This window comes from Falco naumanni, chromosome 3 (genome assembly GCF_017639655.2).
Source record: "Falco naumanni isolate bFalNau1 chromosome 3, bFalNau1.pat, whole genome shotgun sequence".
Classification (NCBI taxonomy): domain Eukaryota; kingdom Metazoa; phylum Chordata; class Aves; order Falconiformes; family Falconidae; genus Falco; species Falco naumanni.
The window spans coordinates 39,584,044-39,603,935 of NC_054056.1; the positions used below are offsets into that span (position 1 = coordinate 39,584,044).

Here is a 19,892-nt window from a genome sequence, read left to right on the forward strand (position 1 = left end):
GTAATGAGACTTCTGTTTTGGGTAAAGGAATTCAGGCCACACACATGGTGCTTGTTATTAAAAGAGGTCTGCAGCACAAATACAGGGCCTTGGTAATGCAGAAGGGGAAATTCACAGTTTTAGATAAAAGACTGGAGGGAGATAAAAGAGCATTTATAGCAGAATGTAGATAATGAAGACTCAAAATATTTTTTATTCTCCTTCTCATCATCATCATAATCATCATCATTCTAGATTATTTCAAACATACTTCTGAAACTTGACCTGACAAAATAAACAAGCTGCATACATCTGTAACAAATATTAATATTGTTTTTTTAAAAAAGTTCATATTCCTACCAGCTTGAAAAATCCAGTAAGTTAAATCCAGCCAAAATAATAGTATGTTTATAATTAATATTAATACACAATTCTATTGTCCTAAGGATTCTGTTAATTAGTAAAAAAGTTGGTTTAATTTAGATAACATTAACATTAGATAGCAGCTGTTTTATTTGCTTTATTGAATCCTGCTGATTTAGCATCCTGAGAATGTAAAACATGCCAGGATTCCACTACTGATGAGATACTGGTTGTAAAGTTTGTGAAACAGACAAAATCTAGGCACAGAGGTGGTACTGGGACAGTGCAGTATCTGAAATAGTACATGGAAACTAGCACCATGTAGAGATTTATTTGAGAATATATCTTAAAGTCGTAAGAATACAGGTCAGTTAGGAGCTACAACTTAACCCTTATGGGAAAAGGAGACCAACTATGCAGTTCTGCAAGCATGTGGTATTACTGAATAATATGAAGCAGAGATGATAGAAGATGGTTTCATTTTTCTGCCTCATGATACAGGAACAAAAAGATAAACAGAACATTTAAAAGTAGAATAAGGAAAAATAGTTTACATGAGCTATATAAATGTATATTTCATTGCTGTTCAACAAGATGAAAGACAAGACCTTAGAGAGTTAAAAACCTGAACGCTTATGTGAATACTAGAAAAATACATAACTAGGATGCATATAGAAAGCATCTGCAGGAGAAAAATATGCCCTTACATTTACAGGTAAAAGCAGAAGGGTGAACGGCACATTAACAGTTCTGCTGTTCCTCAAACTTTTGCAGTTGACTGGACTGGGGTGCAAGTCCCGTCTTGCTACAATTGCCACTGTCTTACCGATGTTAGGTGTGGAGCCCTAATTAGCTATTAAGAAGTGCCTTTTCTGTCTTCCCTGAAAGCTGAAGTGTCGCCCAGAATAAATCACAGCAAATTGCACAATGCACAGTCATCAGGAAGTGAAATACTACTAAGCAAAAGACAGGAGCAAAGATTCAAATAAAAGTGCTGTTGTGACACAGGAAGATCACTGCACTTTATGCTGTTGTTTGTCCACCCAGTATGGAGAAAACCAACCTGTAAGAAAGGGTTGCGTGTCTGATTGTTATGATTAGAGACACAAATCTTCTTTTTCTATAACCACAGTTATTACTCCTTCCTCTCTTCCACCTCAAAACTAGACAAACACATTGTATGTGAACACTTGTCATATGCTGAAGCTCAGCAAGTGTCCCCTTTCTCTTTCTTCCTAATACTGGGGCAATATCCATCTCCACTAATGCTCTACAGCAGAGTACCAGCATGGGAACAACAACAAATGGCACTGTTTATAACCAGATGAGTAGCAATTGTGGCTGTCACAATAAATGTCAGAGAATTTTAAGGAGGTATTCCCAGCTAATTTACTTCGATCATTCAAAATAATAAAGGCTGTGGCAATTGAGTGTCTTAATTTTCCTGTGAGTACTTCTCCTGAAACAGTACTCTCCAAAATGCTTGAACAGAAAATTACATGCAACACCATTCCAGTAAGAAACAGCTTTGTTTCTTTCAACAAAAATAAAATCATCCTGTCTTCAGCAGTCAACCCCCCATTATTTATTTTTTTCCCTTTTTTTCTCTTTGATAACACCTGAATTTCTGCCAGATGACTTTCCTTACTGTTCCCTCTTCTTCTCCAGTGCCTGGAGATCTCGGGATGGAGGATGCAATCTGGTCCCATTCTGCCTCTTGGAAGTGTATATCTGTCATCTTCTCTGGGGCAGAATTACTGCTCTAAGTAGGGTGCTGACTCCATCCTGTAGCTAATGAAACAGGATTCCTCTTGCTCAGTAATGTGCTCACCAGTTAGCTTGCCGCACAAAAGCTCCTGAGCACTTTTTACACCCAGGAGATCTGGATGCTAACAGCATAAAGGAAAAGGCTGCACAAGCCAGGTGAAGATAAATATAATCTTGGCCCCATTTTCTGCTTTTCATTTTATATTTGTTCCTGTCTTTCCCTCTCTCAACTGGAAAGTACCCTGTTCGGTACCCAGCAGGCAGACTGTCAGCAGAAACCCAGTTCCGGAGGTTCTGGTAAAGCAAACAAACTTTTATTACAGTTTGCTCTGAAGTAACTTTGCTTTTACCATATCAGCATTAGTCAGTGTGTTTCCTATTATGAAAAGACCTTTGTTGGTCATCTAAAATTACAATCCCACTACTCCCAGTTAACATTCATCCATTCATTTTTCCCCCTTTCATTCTTGCTGCCTCTTCTTCAGCAGCATACTTTGCCTTCCCTTTTCTCCATATAGCTGCATGCATATAAATCTACGAGAAACAGTATTCCAAGCCAGACTATTCATCCATTAATTTTCATCTCAAATTCTGGTTTAAACAGGAAAGAATATACATAAAACCATACTAACATGAATGTTTGCTGCTAAGGAAAATGCAGACAAATTTCAATTCAGTATCTGTTGACCTAAATATCCACACAAAGAAAAAGGCATGATCTGTCCTAATGTATTCTTAGGTGTATACACATAGACACATAGACACATACAGAATGTCCTTTAAGGCTCAACAATCCTTGCTGACATTGAAACAAATCTGAAGACACAGTGGATGCTTATATTCCCAAACAATTCCAGGAATTTGAAAGGTTCTTCCCTCTTTGAAAGCTGTGTTTAAATATAAACAAAACCAGAAACAACTCAAGATATATATTTTTTAAATGAATGCTGCTAAAATCATGTCAAATCGTTTTCACTTCAGCTGACATGGTAAGATTGGAGAGCTCAGCACATTACAACTTCTGTTCTTCACTAAATTTACTAAAGCTTATTCCAACATAAGAATCTTGAGGGGTGACAATATAAATCCAGTTGCCAATACAAAGGTAAGCAGATGGTGTTGCTCTGCTGGGGAGCCGAGATGGAATAGCACATAAATGAGAAAGCAATCTCCTGATGGTTTGCTGTGTTTAATGCCTGAACTAAGAACTGGAGCTGAGCCAACCTGGCTTCCTGCCAAGGTCTTCACTGGATTCAAAGGAACCCCACAGCAGTTTTCATTTGACATTAGCTACCGAATGAATACTTGCAGGTAGCACGAAAGTACTGATATAAAGTACTGATTAGTACTGCTTAATTCAAACCACAGTGAAAGGGAAGACATTGTCCTTTTTGACTCAGGAGATCAAAAATGAATCCCTAAAGCTGCCCTCTCTCCTCTTTCGTCAGTTTTGGAACAGTTGTTTGGTATGCACAAGTAATTAAAACTATTGCATTTAAGATATCTAGAACTCCTACTCTCTCTCTCTCTATTTTTTTTTCATCCTTTTTTGGCTTTATTAAAACTTTAAAGCAATACTAGGAGCAGATCTAATTTCCACCAAAGTCAATAGGGACCATTTGGTTGACTTTTCTGGTGCTTGGACTAGGTCCATAAGCAGTGAGTAAACAGGTAATTCAGTGTTCAGAACCTCTTTCCAGAATTAAGAGAGATGCTGTTTCCGGGAGAAGGCTAATTTTCACTCTGGCAAGCAAGGTCTCCAGTAGCTGCAAGAAAATTCAGAACCTGGATGCAACTCCACTCTGATCACAAAGGAAAAAGTATCTGAATGCATATGATTTGCATTTAAATCCATATTGGTTCAACCATCCCATTCTTCCTCCTTACCCTTTTTTATCCCCCATCAAAACACAAAGTGCATTGCCACTGAAGATAATTTCACATTTTTTATTTCAAAGTATTAGGGTCCGTTCAGTGCTGTAAAGCAAGCCTTTCAGGCAGGTGAACGGGAATGAAAGTAACTGTAAATCTACAATCTCGCTGTATGGACCTACTGTTCAAATCAGCATTAAGTAGTGTTTCCAGGATACGCTGCTTTCTTACAGAGCAGAGGATATACAGAGATGGCTGACCTCATTCTTCAGGTTTCTTGCCAAGAAGTGTTCAGCTACGTGGGCTGGGAGCACGTTTTCCAGAAGCACCCGATTTAGATTCTCCATGGTTTCAATCTCCTCCCGCTCTTTTTTGAACTTGTTCTTCCACAGGAAGTCTAACCTACAGTAATATTCATTCTGTTACAAGAGGACACAGAGGTAAAGAAACAATAGGCATCTTGTCCTGCTGGAGTACAGGTTTAAGAGACAAAATAATCACAGTACACCACCCCTACAAGGCTGTTACTTGGTCACTCAAGTATAATTCCAGATTTTATAGAACTCAAACCCCCAAGCACACACTATACATTTCATCAAAGTTGTAAGGCCCTCCCAACAAAAAGGCCCAGGAAAAAATTAAAGTTGCAAGGTACCTTAAACAACAGAAGATTTATTTATTTACACTCAAACTTTAGTATAAATTAATTCAAAAAATCAAACACTGTTATGGAAAGAGTTTACAGTTTTGCAACTTAATATGATTTTTTACAAGTAGAATTTCACTTGCAATAACAGGCTTTCAGGAAGACCCTAACTTTTATCAACTTGAACTTATGTAATGCAATCAGCCTGGCAAAGAGAGGGCAGTACAAGAAAAAACAGCCTATTTATATGCCTTAAGTTTATCAAATCATTATCAGACTATCAAAAATGGCTCAATCAGTTGGGTCAACCCAGTTGAGTTTTGTTTTTTTTGGTTTGGGTTTTGGTTTTTTTTTAACACTCCTTTCTATAATATTTTATCCTTCTTTACTTTTTGTTCCAGAGTTGTTTTTTTTAATATCCCCAGGAATAATAATATCTGGAACTATATGGAAATGTGTAACATTCTTGGAACATCCATATTTTTGGAGATCTGATTTCATTAGAAATATATTGAAAAATGAATAAAAATGCATTTTTGTGGATTTCTCTCTACTTTTTTCTATATTGTCAATGTGTTGTCATAAATTCTATGGCGTTATTTCTACAGCAAAGCCTCCACTGGCCTGGAGTTGATCTCAGTTGAGCTGATAAAAATCAAGAGCTATTTTTATGTAGTCCAATGGTTTAAAACTCATGCAGTCTCAATGAAGACTACATTATTAACCAGGAGAACCTGATTACGATGACAGTCTTAGGATAGAAAAAACTAAAAATCATAGCTAGTATTATTAGCAGTCAATTAGCATTCACATGAAAAATGATAGTCCTTCTGATTGGAAAGTGGCTGTCACAATGCAAAATAAGTATTTTGATGAGATCACAGCCAAAGGTAGAGTAGAAAGTTAAAATGAGATGGTATTACAATGATTTGGCAAGCTTTTAAAAAGCAATGAAGGTAAAAATTTGTTAAGCAAAAAAATGTATCTGCCAAATATTTGTAAGATGAAAAAATAGTAAGAGGAAAATGGTGCCTTTGCTAAATGCATACAGAGCAATACACTCAGGTTGCCTTTAAATTGTTTGATAAGGGCTAGGTACTATTTAGACACTTAATTACAACATCAAAAGAGATCATCCATACCATGAAATCCTTGTTGATAGTTTTTGTGTGTGTGTGTTGATACACATATTAGTAAGGACAGAATGCGGACTTCAAATGCACTGCAAAAGAAATATTTTGGCTCTTCTGACACAAATATACATTGTTCTGAAAGGAAAATGGATCTTAACATTTTAGAATGGATCACACTGCATCCCAGAAATGTGGAATTATGATGTCAAAAAAGCAAACAAGCTGGATATTTCCAAGTAATTACATGATACTAAAGGATAGTTGCAGATTATAAGCAAATGAAGAGTGGGCAAAGACTTGAATACATGTAAACACAAACACGAAGGAACAGAGAACCTGAGAACAGGCTTCTGCAGGAACTTGGAAATAGGATCTTATTGTTGCTCTCTGTCATTGTTCCTGTATCAAATGGCAATTATTGTCCCTATAAGAACTGAGGTCATGAACCGCTTCATTTCAAAACTGACCACATGATGAAACATACATACAGTCATACTTTTGGAATGTCTGTTTTATATGCATATTATACATTTATACATCTCAGTTCCTCACACAGATGATAAATTCAAATGCCACCAACTCTATTCATGCAGAAAATATCCAACAAAAACCTGGGACGTGAAAATTACTTGCATAAATTGACAAAAGTAAACTGGACGTATGCTGAAATTAGGTACCCATACATTGTACCAACTTCAAATTGAAAAGGTGCTAGATAAGCTGAAGTTATCAAAAAGGTAAGTTTTTTCTTTAAAAGCTAATATTAAACATAATTTACTACTTTATTACTTATTGAATCAAATTTACTCTGCCACAAAAACTGGCAAAGAGAAGTCAGAAATCAGAAAAAAATAAAGCAGAATGTATTCTACAATTTGCTTTGAAATTATAAAGGTCAACGTATTTCAAAATGCCTATTCAGACTTTTAAAAACAAAAAAGCACCACCTTATTAAAATTTATTTCAAATAGTGAGGGGTTTTTTGTTTGCATGATCTATCCAATTTAGTATACACACCATAAAGATCTGTTCAATCTTTGTAGCCTTAGTCATATGAAAATGAAGATTGTTTCCTACTTTACATGTTATCTCCAGAACCTTTTCAACATATCAGAATCTCTGAATTGTGCCCTGCAGGCACAATATCCATGAGATACAAAATTTTCCTTCTTCACCTTACGCTGCTTAATTTGACAGCACTTCTCTTGAGGGTGAGCATAGTGGAGAATGCCCAGGAAGGTATGAAGGACACTGCGTTCCTCTGGGCACCGCAGAGCAATTGGCTTCCTCCAGGACAAGAGACTACCATGCATCTGTGCAAGGTAATGCAACACAACCCCAGAGGTTAAAATCAGTTGTAACTTCTTGTCCAATAGCAGTTAAGTGCAAGAAGAACTGATTCACGTCTCATTGATTGCACAGAGATGGGTTTATCTATGTTTTTAAATTCTAGCAGGACACTCACCTGGGTCTAGTTTCAATATTTGCTGAAGTGAAGCAATGAACTCATTCTCATAGTTTCACATACAAAGTCAAGACAAGCAACTCCAGAGTAGCTGCCTATGCTGTAGGTGTATACATCTGGGGGTAAGAATTCTATGGCATTCAGCAAAGGGGCAGTAGAGGCAGCACTAAAGCAGGTAAGATCACTAGAAATTAAACCTGGGGTTTCATTCCAGGGAGGGAGTTAAGGAGATTTTACCTCACAGCCATTAGTTACAGACAGCAAGTGTGAGAAACTGTCTCAACATGGAGCATCACTGGAAGATGTCTTGGAACACATTAGAAGTTGATCGATAAGAAGTCATCGGCTCCAAAGTAACCAAAATGAAAAGCTGCTGGTCTGAAATGTGGTGGATAGCCTGATCATTCAAAACAGCCACAGTGTCAGGGCACTGACAAATGGTAAGGATATAAGGCAAATCTTTGGAAGAGAACTGGGGTGACCGTGGGACAACAGAGCAAGGTACTTTGGAAAAAACTACTACAGAAAAGAGCTATTTAAACGTATTAGCTAAAGCTGATACAAAGGGGAAGAGTTGACACCTCTTCTGTAAACATGCCTCCATTTGTTACAAAAAAACCCAATGGGCATGTGAATAGCAGTAAAGTTTGAAATAAGTTTCCATCAAATACTTTCGGAAGAGGCTCTTGAAAGACTACATTATCTAAGAAGAGAAGGATTCTCTCACAGAATAAAAGCTCACTAAAAACCAGAAAAGAGGCTACAAATAAACAGCTTTCAAGGCTGAAGGAAGTTGCCATAAACATCTGGGCAGTAAAGAAACCAATGAAGTTCAGTGTGGATAAATACAATATAATCAATCATGGGAAAACCAAAATATTCATCTAGCGTACAGAGTGATAGGTTATGTATAATTTTGGGTACTGATAAGAAAGAAATTCTCAGGCTATCCCAATACTGAAAATTCAAGCTGGGCCATATCAGATTTAATGCTCAATAGTGTTTAAATATGAGCATGCTCCTTACACAGTCTAGCCCACAGCAATGTGCATTCTCCAGGGCAATGCCTGGGCAAGGTGCAAGAGTCACCATTCTGAACATCTCGTCTGCCTGCTGCCAGCCTATTTTCAAATAACTAACAGTATGCATGGAGAATGAAATGCATCACTTGATCTCAGTGTTAGGGAATGGTTGTAGCCTATGCTGGCATGACTATCAAAAAAAAAGCAGTTCTCCATCTCACTTCTAGCTGCTCACTCCCATCCTACGCTCATTCTTTTCGCACAAGCATTGCTGAAGCCACACCATAAAATCAGATCAGAAAACAGATCTGGCTGAAAACCAACCATTTTTCCAGGGTTAATTTTTAAGCCAGATAATTTCCCATTTTTGGGCCACTATACAGCTCCACAGGCAGCTGTGTCCATACAAATGAGGACATACAAGTATAAGAATGAGTAGCTGAGGGAAGGCCTACTTCTTTCAGCAGGGATGCTGGTTGTACAGCTAGAAGTATTAGCTGAACATGCAAATTAAGTTGGCTTATAAAACATGCAATGATATACTAGCTCTCCCTCTCTTTACCCCCATTCAACCAGAGACACACATCTCCCCTCCTGCTTTTGCATCAGGACAAGCATCTCTGTGACCAGTGGTGAGCAGGTTCACAGAGCTAGGTTTGTAGGAAAGCATTCACTTTTTGTCTAGATGAACTTTCTGGTTACTCACTCTGGGGACAGAGGAGAAGCAATGCCAGCGTAAGGGAAATGGAAAGACCACCCTTCTCATCGGTGGCTATTATCTTTACCATTGTTAAAATAATCAGATATTAAGAGAAAAGACATGTTATTATCTGCAAAGTAGAAAAGTGCAATAGCAAACAGAGAAATTACTTGTATATTACCCTTTGTGGAAGAAGGGTAAGGAAGAATTTTTCTTTGCCTACACTGCCAAGATGACTTAACAACATTCTGCAAGGGCTACTCAATTAAAGTAGCAAGCAGAAACTTTAAAAACAACCAAGAAGACAGACACTTTCACATGAGTTTTTATCAAATCGTGAAATTCATTATCAGACAGTGTTGGGAAGACCAGGAAGATAAAATGGGTTAAAAAGTGATCAGACAGTGTAATAAAGAGCAGAGTAGCCAATAGGTATTAAATATTGCCACAAAAATGCCAACTGGCAGCAGGTGGGAAGCATATGCCCCTGGAAGGGTCACTCTATGCAAGTTCAATTCCTCCCCTATTGTCTTCCCAAGCATTTGCTACCAGCCAGTATCACTAACAGTAACTTAAAATGTTATGCCAGGTATGTATTGAAATTAGTTCATAACATTTTCTAGTTATCATTTAGACTTTACTTGAGAGTATTTGAAAACAGAAAGCCTTCTTCCTCCTTCTCCTTTGAGGGAGAATACATTAATAGAAAAATAAAAAGCAAAAGACTAAAGAGCCACAAACACACAGTAACATGAGGATCCTGGACCTGCAGCTCTGAAAACAAAAGACTTTTTCCATTATATTGTTTTTCAGTTGGTGTGACAGGGAACAACATACAACACACACTGTTGCTGTATGCAAAACAAACTTTCTTGTTGATGTGACCGAACTCACAAAGAAATACTCTCCTTGCCAAGCAAAGATGACATTCCTTCTCTCCTTTTTTCTTGGTGTTGCACCCACTGCCTGTATCTGACACCTTGGTTGAGAGGGACTAAATGTTCTCAACTGGTGTGGTATTTATTCTTCTTTCTGAGTGGAAGTAGCTGTGCTCGAGCCCCACTCTCTACTATCATCATCAAAAGAGCAAACTCTAGCATGGTGTCGGCAGTAAGGCAGATGAAGAATGTTATTTTTAATTCAAGAAGGGTGTTCCCCACGACAGCAAATACTGCAGAAGCTGCCAGATAAAAACTTTTTGTTTAGTAACCTGCAGGGCCTGCTTGGCAGTTTAAATGACGCTCATTACGTTTCTGAGAACTGTAATGTAAATGAGTGATTTAAAGACAGTCTGGGATAAGCTCCCTCCCGAGGCTGCAGGCTGTGGTGGTACAGGCTGTTCATGAGATCTCACATGGATTACCTCTTCCATCTCAGAGCCCTGTGTTGCACACTGCATTGTTCCTGGCACAATGGGCTGGAATTGTTGCTTTTAGCCATGGATCATGGGCAGACCAGAGGATTTAGGGAAAGAACTGCCCCTGCATCTGCCCTCAACTTCATAAAGGGTGATTGATATCACGTTTGTACTAAAAAAGCACAACTGGGTAATAAAAAGAGTAGTTTCCTGTTGGGTCATAGTTTCAGTGCAACTGTGGCCTCAGCATGTGGTATACTTCTGTGTGCATGCTGCATTGTTTCTATGTCTGCATCAAATTGTAGTAACTGTGAAGAAAATAGCTTTTAATTAAGCAAGGAGGGAGACAGCAGATGGGTGCAGACAGATGGGAGCACACTAGGAAGCTATGAGACAATATTGGTCAGCATGACAAGCAATAGTCACAGCACACTCCCAGTGTAATGTCTACAGTCTCAATGGCAGTTATTGGTGAGTTTTAAGGGCATACTGGAAGGTAATAAAGAAAATAGCTCCTCAAATGTTTCTGCTGCTCCTTGGCAAGGGTGTGGGGCAGAATGGAATAAAGGTGTTTGTCAGAAAATCTAAAAACATTTGAGAAGGTGGCAGGCTGCATGTGGAGGCTGGCGTTGTGTCCACTGATGCAGATGAAAAGAAGTGTGCACCTTACCTGTCTACCCAAAACCAGTAATGTGACGAAGAATATAAACAAAGAAATTGAACCCATTGTCTTCAGGTCTTTCAGTATTCCTGGCCTATAAAATAAAAACATAAGTAAAGCAAACTGCTCGAAAGTTAAACCGAAATCACTTTAGCACAAGAATAAGACCACAATATATACTACTTTCTGTTATGTAAACTAGAACAATTTAAATATTATATGCTTTATTGTTTGATGAAATATTATGATTTCCATTATGTAGCTTTAATTACTTCTACTACATTCTGTGCAAATATGCCTACATTTTTCAGTCCAGTAGTAAGATGAGGATTTAATAAACATTCCCTTGTTTGCTTACAAATGGAAAGCATTTGGTGCTTATTCTATACAGGCAGAATAAAAAGAGATTTTTAATCTAATAACACTACTTCCATAATGGAGAGCTTGACTGTATCCAATGAATATTAAGAAGCAGAAACAAAAGCACCTAACTCTTAAGATGCCTTTTCACCTCAGAATTACAGGACACACAAACTAGATCTTGTACAGAGTTAATTAAAAGCTCTGCTTTGGGAAAAGGTGCTAGAGGTAATGGGAAACAGTTCATATTAGCACCCTGCTGCTGACCCTACTGAAAGAATGGTGAGAGATTTAGGAGGAAAATATCAACAGACAAACAGCCTGACTGGCAAAATCAAGGCTGCCAGAAGCACATGCTCAAATGTAACCTGTCCCAGGGCTCTCCATCCCACCACACAGATATCCTTTCCACTAGCGCAATGGAAAAAAAGACCTGGGTTTGTTCATTTAATCTTCATATTTAAATGCAAAGAAAACATATACTTTTTTTTCTTTTTTTTTTTTTTTTTTTTTAAATCCAAATAATTTTCCATGGTTCTCTCTGTGTTCTAAAGACCTCGAGACCTCAAGCAATTTACAGCACAGGAAATATTCTACTCTGAATTTTCATTTTTTTCTGTTATGGCATTTGCACTGCACACTCAGCCCACATAGAAGAGCTGTATGCAAATTAAAGGTGTCCAAAAATTATTTTACACAGCAATACTTAGAACTAAAGTAATAATTTTGGTCTTATATACTATCATCTATAATAAAGATTTGAACAGTTTCACTGTAAATTTAACAAACAAATTCACAAGCACAACAAAATAAACTTTTGTTCTACTTAATTTTAAAAAACCTGTAACTGCATTTGTAAAGTTTTAAGACAATGTACTGGTTCTGAGGAAGTTGATTTTCTTCAGCTTGCAGGAAATGTGCTTTAACAGCCTTAATTATGTTCAGCCTTATGCCTTAACAACCTTAATGATGACTTCTTCCTGATGTCCTTTATTACAAAAATGCAAATTAAATCACACTTTATTTCCTATAGTATGTGATTTAAGCACCTTGCCCAGACTTGTTTATTTTGTTCTAATGCCCTGAGGTGTGACATTAAATAATACATTAACTGCAGCATGACAATGATTTTAAATTGTGACTTGTAGATTACATAGCCAAGCTCCGAACTGCCATAGGTAGTATTTAATTTGTCTTAATTTCAGGACTGGTGTTATCCACCTACCTTCTAAGAGGTGCCATTGCATACATAAATTTGCTGTAGTCATCCAGCATGGGCCCATGAGTGTGCAGAAGGATAACATTGTAGCCCACCAGTGCAATCAACATTATCATCATTTTCAACTCATAATTTATCCTCAGGAAAACAGAACAGGAAATGAGCCCTAATATGCAGCTGTATATAAAATACTGGCAAAGAAAAATCAAATGGAACATATTTAGAATTTGGCTCTTGAGAAGGAAATCTCACATAATGCAATGTTCACGCTAGTTTAAAGAACAAATTATTGACTGACCACTCAAGCATGGATTCTATCACAACTTGGGACATTATGGGTTACAGACAGACAACAACAACCAGATGTTGGTATTTCACAGCATAGACCCTTTTTTTTGCTACGCTCCAATTCACCCAAAACTCAATAGAATCCAGATTATGCTCCTAATTTATGCTCCCTAATTTACACCCTTTGTCACTTTTGATTTACTCATCTGCAGTAGCGAGGCGTGCCTATTTGTGGCATACCACTGCTGATGCTGAAGTCTTACGCAAGAGTCTACTGCCAGCAGACTGACCAAAGATTTATTTCTGTGCCACTGTACATTTTCACTGATTCCTGAGTTCACCAGTAACAACCCTGTATGTATCACTAGCTTAAGGGTCAAGCTAAAATGTCTAAAGATCTGAAACCAATTATTTCATTGCCTATATCTGCAGTATTTATCAATTGATGCAATACACAGTTGTTATTAACCTCACAGATAGGCAGTTTTACAGACTCTAGAAATAAGAGTTAAAATATGAATAATACAAAATTATTAACAAGGTCTATGCATAATATTAAAAAAATCCTTCTGTCAAATACTTTTATGACTACATAAGAATATGTTCAATTGTTAAAAAAATGTTTTCTTTCCTATGTCATGTATATCAACAAAAATATGTATGGTTGAAGTTAAATTCCTGGAAAGGTATTTTCTCCGGATACTTTCTGGAAATGGATTAGGGCATCAAAATTGATGCTAAAACAGGAATAATGCATTCTCATTAGAATCATTATCTTAGTCATTAACATAGAGCACCTTTGCCAAAGATGCTTCATGAAAATTACAGTCCTGCACCTTGTAAGGAAGTTAGCTTTACTGAAACTACAAAGCATTCTATTTCTAGATATGCTATTTTCAGACTACTGTTGACTTGTTGATGGCAGTACTTCTGACAGAACCTGAATCACTGTATACTAATTTTGGAGGATCACTAAGAAGAATAATTTTCACAGCACCCATCAGACAGAATTGATCTGCTATCTCAGTCTCTGCCGTTACTGTAATTTGCTCGCAGATCTGCTTGAAATAAGAACAAAAATAACTGCTGTTCAGAATCACCCAAAATAAAATGTATCCCATGGTGGCCTTCCACAGGAGGTCACACTTCAAATTCAGTGTTATGTAAAAGTAGCAGCATCCATTTTTTACTCTGTAAGGCGTACTACTTGTGAAATTGGTTTTCCAAAAAGAAACAAGCAAACAAAGGGCAGTCTTGAATCCATAACTGGATGCATTTTGACAAAGACCAAGAAACTTCCAAGTGGAACAGACAGTCTCTGTTAGTGTTCCAGAGGAATATGTAGACTAGATTGAAAATTTCAGTTAAGATTTCAGCAAGTGTTGACAGAGTGGCACACAGCCACACATTTAAGAACGTGGACTCCGATACTGCCTATTGCAATGCAAGATTCCAGTAAGCAAGAAGCAGATCTGGAAATGAGTCTGTAGGTAACTGTGCTTGAACAGCCACACCAAGTCAGGAAGGTTTTTTTTTAAGATGCCACCTTAAATAAACCATTTTCCAACTGTAACTTACATATGTTTGAGGCTATTGTTTCTGAGTGCTTAACGCTGCAAAGGAGTTCTTCAATTCTCATCAAAGGAACTGAAATTTCACTCTTTTAGTAAAAGAATTTGCAGATTTTACTAGATGCTTAAAGTATTGTAGCTTGAATCTTTAGCTAAACCTTTTAGCTTTTCAGACTAATGCAAAAGGGCTTGAAACAAAATCAGGAGGAACTGCAAGACAAAACGCTTCAAAAGATATGCAGAGCAATAAAGGTAGCTGGCATTCTAGCTAGCTTCTCAGAAGGATGCCTGCAGCTACAAAGCAGGCAAGTCACTGGAAAACAGTAAGAATTTGGTGAAGGAACAGTCAAAATAACCATACAGAAAATCAGGACTGGTGGAATTACTGTCAAGTCTGTAACATGAGAGCTCTGGTCTTTGTCAAAGCACAAAAACTGCAAGCTGTCAGACAAATGGCAGCCTGTGTCCTGGGCCAAGTGGTCTGCTCTCAGTTCATCAAATGAACATGAAAATTCCTACAGAGGAATTAAGGTCCAGCTAGGAAAAAGTTGCAGCTTTTATGTGCAGGTATACTGGGCTTGTTTCTTAGTGAAGACGATTTTCAGGCTTGTTCATCCTACACCTCTGTACATCCCGCTGAAGAAAGAAATGTGCTCAGGCTACAGAGGCATCGAAGCTTTATCTAAGGCAGAGAGTTGCGGTGATAGCAATCCTTTGCACTGACCCTAACTGGAAGATCATTGCATGCTGAAGAATTAGCGATCCACGCTGCAGTGAAGCTGAGCAGGTGCAGGTCCGTGCTGTGCTCTGCGTATCCCTTGGCTGCAGGATAACCTCAGCCAGCTCAGCCAACTGACCGCAACCAAGGAGCCTGCAGGCAGCTCCCGCTTGGTAGCAGCAGTTATGCCGCCTCAGTTCCCTTGACTTGATCTAACAGTGCAGCAGCAAGTTCTCATAGATGTTGTTCTTGTCTGACAGCAGAAACAATGAACAGAAATGTTTCCTTTTAAGAAAATCCTGTGAGAGCTCAAAAGAGGAAATACTAGGTAACCTCTCCACAGATGGGATCTGCACCTCATGCTGCCCTGACTGGGGAACTGTCTGGTGCTGCACGATTCAGGATTCCCAGCACCTGAAGGGATATAACTCTACCTACCCTATTTTCCTTCTTGTGCTAGCTCCGATAAACGGTATTTCAACCAACACATCGCAGAGTCTGAGTGACTTTCTTAACGGGATCACAGGCCCAGTGCCTTGCACCAGTGATCTACACCCTTAGGATCTAGCCCAGCGCATTTGGTCTCCTCTCTTAAAACTGAAGACCTACAGTTTAGTGGCTATAAAGACCTTTACTAAAGTAAAAAGGGATTCTGTGCCATTACATCTATGGAAAAAAACCTTGAGAACAAAGTCATTTTGTTCTAGTCAATTAATCAAATCCCTAGTCAATTAAAATGTCTTCCTTAATTGCATCTTTTAGAAGTCAGTATTACGAATTTTATTTATTTAACACAAGTAGGTAGCAGTGCTGATACCAGACTGTATTTTATCACAGGAACAGATATGCAGGACTTAAAGTCTCCCAAGTCTAAATTCTATTACATGGAAACTACAGAAGCATAATAGCAAAACTAAACAAAACTAGACACAAGGAAAGTCCCCATAACTTATGGTGTAATCTTTGCTAAGTCTTTAAAAAGAGCAAGGAAGGAAGCAATACAACTCAGAAAAGCTATTTGGTTGTGGTAGTGGTGATGTTAGAATCAATTAGTTTGCTTCAAAATGAACTAAATTCCATTTGGACTGAAATAATTCAAAAATCTCCTATTCATTCATTTTAGATTACATAGTCAATAGAACTGTCAGATCCACTATCATAAATCACAGGAAGTTTATCTAGATGAATAAAGCTTGAAGTTGACACATAGATTCTGAAGACTGAATTTTTAATTTAAGAAAACAAACATTTGTCAGCTTAATTATTCAATATCTCATTCAGCAAACAGAGAAGAATTTTATTTCCAGATTTAAAAAAAAAAAGTCAAAAGTAGTAACTCAAAAGGACTTCATAGCCTTTTCAAGCAAGAAGTTATGCAGTGCCTGAGGACGAAAATGGTATGCATTTGAGAAATGTTTAATAAAAGTGAGGAAAAAAGTTTTAAAAAACTTCAGCCAAGCAAACCTTTTCCTTTATTATTATTATTATCAGAAGTGACATTTTAAGCTAATTTTTGTGCCAATTTAGCAGACAAAGTTTCTCTGATGAAAGAACACATTTTAATAGTTTAAAATTTATAAACCACTGCTTGTTAGAAATACGCCAATCACAAGAAGAGCTGACAAACATCAATTATACATGGGAAAACAAAGGAAAAAGACACATAACATTTTTTTTTAAGAACAACAGATTGAATCTTAATAACAGGTATAAATTACCAAAACTGTATTTTTCAGATGCTACTTGGAGAACTTACTGATGAAAAAAAAGGAACAAAATACCTTTCAGGATGTTCAAAACTATTACAAGTAATATAAAAGAAGATGACTAGAAAACCTGCTAACTAAAGACACAAACATATATATATGCATTGGAACAATTTATTTCTATGTGCTTGTGAGTATGAACACATGCAAAGGCTGGGAGAAGGACTGCATAATTTCTTTGACAATAAGGATAACTTGATGTCAGGGCCAAAGAAGACGTAGGCACTTATCCATACCTGGTGGTACTTAGTTAGCTAAATTTGAAAATGAGAAACAGAAACTCATGCTCTGCTGTTGCTTTACGAGGCAGATGCTGAAAATCTGTAAATGCTGCAACTGTAATTTTTTCCCCAGGAGAGTTCTACACATAATCAGCATCTTGCTTTTGTGTGTGCCTAGGATTGTTTAGCTTGATGTAGTGAATAGCTGTTTCATGTAAAACTTATCGTGTGGAATCACCACAAACCATTTTGGTACATTGGTCTCATCAATTCTGCATAGAGATAAGAGAATCTCCCATCTCCTCCCACTGCATCCTGCTTATTAATCCAAAGACTGTTGACCTATTCTGGCACAATATACAGCCTGTTATGTTCAACTGCAGGTCTTTTGTAATCCCCTTAAGAATCACTGGTTTTTAGGATACAGATCCCATTTTTTGCAGCAATGTCCTTTCCCCTCTTCTTGCATGTGCCACTGTGCTTTTATTTACACTAAGACATCTTCTTCAAATCAGTTCAGATCTATTAAACAGTTGATAAAGTGGTACATGAGTATTGTATTTCCCTCCCTCTCAACCCACCTCTTAATCACACCAAAGTGTGATGATCAGAGATTTCACACTGATTGCCAGGTCAATGATGAAAATTGTGAATATTTTCAGGTCTACCACTGATCCTTGTGAAACCTGCCTGCAGATCCACCTGGCTTTCAGTACACAGTCTGCTTTGCAGTCACTGGGTGCTCTCCTGTTTGTTAGCATGGGTGAGCTATGCTTCACAGTTATCATACTGTTTCCTGCTTTTTAATCTGACATTCATTAAAATATCTATTTTCAGAAGTGCCAACCCCCTTTAACTTCCAACTTACTTCAAATGTAGTTGCAGATGACTGAAAAAAACCCCAGTCTTTTGCTGCAGTCTTAAAAACTGGTGGGTGTTTAACTTCAAGCAGATCTGGCAACAGTCAATTTAGTGTAATCGTTGTAAACAAACGAATAAATGTAAAATGAACTCACCGGTAGGAAAAAACAGTTGTTTTGTATACACCACCGTGTCTGATTACTTGAATTAGGAAAACTTGCATTTGATGAATTAAGAACTGAAGGAAAAGCTTTCCCAGCATTATCCAGGAAAAACTAGAAAAAACAACATATAATCCATTAGCTTGTCAGCTGTTTAAGGTCAAAACAGAGAAGAGAAATGGAGAAGCAGAGAAAGCCTTTGCCAGTAATCACTTAACTCTGGTATTTCACTGCAAATTGAAATAGCAAAGGGAAAATGACATCACTCGATTACTTGTTCCTGCATTCTCAGACAAAAAAAACTTTGTTAACCTCCATCTGACACTTCCCATTGGAGTAAAAGATGGAAGGCTCTTTCTTATGTTACTTTCATGTATCAGAAGCTCACACACATAAGACAATGATGAATTCTTTGATTTACCTCAACTGAACTTCCTATTTAAACACAGGAAGAATTAAAGAACAAGAAGTCTTTACTGAAGTTGATTTACACAGATGTAATAACATAATAACAAAGACAATAATATTGGTACTAATGTTATTGAAACAGAGTAGAACCAGTATCTCCTGGGTCATCACATTCAGCCAGTTGATGTCACAGGTAACCATCATCACACAGTACCTCTGTATTGATCCAGTGCTTTCTTGGCATGTTAGATTTCTGTGACTACATTAATTCCACTGCTTTGAATCTCACCACTTTCTTGTGATCCACTGCTTTGAATCTCACCACTTAACTTGTTTCTATGTTTATCCAGTATTCCTGGCCAGTTCCCACGGTTTTTTTCTTATGCTAATCTCATCCTTTAGGTTTCAGATAGCTCCTTTCTCTCCCTAGCATGTATATTCCTTGTATTTAATGCCATCTCAGCCTTCGTTATGCTCAGCAATCTGTTTTTCTAGTTTCTTCCCAGAAAACAAGCTCTTTATTCCCCTAATCATTCTAGTAGTCACCCTCTGCACCCTCTTTCAGTTCAACCTTCTGGATGACCGAAACTGCAAACACACTTCCCAGATTTTGTCAGTGAATCATGCAATAGCATTTACACTAATTCTGCAGAAAATATGTTTTCATACATCCTAGAACATCCTACAAATCCTTAATTGCTCACTGTACTTCACAGAAGTGGGGCTTAGACAGATCATGATGTTATAGCAGCTTAACACATTGCTGCGCATTGGCATAATCCTAGCCACTAACATCATGCTCAGCAAATGTGAGGTAGCTTTCCTTCACTGGGACTCACTTTGGTAAATGCAGTTTACACTTACCAGGAGTTAAAAGCAGTCACATGGATGGTTATTGTGATTCAGCTGAGTTGTCATTAAACCCATATAATTAATCAGTCTTGTATTCATCACATCTCCATCTGATGAGCTTCCAACTTGTATCAGAATTTCTGGTCACTGGTCTGTAAGACCAACCACAATCTTGTGCTCTGTACTACTATATTACATCCTAGTTCTTTTACCTATATCCTTAGCTGACTTCTTCCTCTCTAAAATCTCAAGCCTTCCTTCAAAGACATTGCCTGTCACCTTAATTTCATTAGCAAATTTCACCATCCCTATCAAAGTGTATATGAAAATCAACACCAGGTTGATCATTGCAGAGCTCCACAGGCTGTCTCCCTCTCACCCGTTGTTCTCTGCAGGTAACAGTTTGAAATCCACCTCTAAATTCTTTCCCCTACCCCATCTTTACCTACTGCCCCAGAGAAAAACTGCTTAGTTTCACTCAGAGTAACCAAATGTGGATTAA

At 37.7% G+C, this 19,892-nt stretch overlaps 1 protein-coding gene across 2 annotated transcripts in view; it reads right to left on the minus strand.

Annotated features, from left to right (window-relative positions):
* ADCY2 (adenylate cyclase 2) overlaps positions 1-19,892 on the minus strand; it is a 224,380-nt gene that overhangs the window by 12,309 nt on the left and 192,179 nt on the right. The window contains exons 17-20 of one of the 2 annotated variants that reach the window (XM_040588033.1): positions 18,125-18,244; positions 12,551-12,735; positions 10,975-11,059; positions 4,242-4,400 (exon numbers count right to left, since the gene is read on the minus strand). In XM_040588033.1, coding sequence (XP_040443967.1) covers positions 4,242-4,400; positions 10,975-11,059; positions 12,551-12,735; positions 18,125-18,244 — 549 coding nt within the window. The remainder of the gene's footprint in view (positions 1-4,241; positions 4,401-10,974; positions 11,060-12,550; positions 12,736-18,124; positions 18,245-19,892) is intronic. The other variant, XM_040588032.1, reaches the window with a different exon arrangement.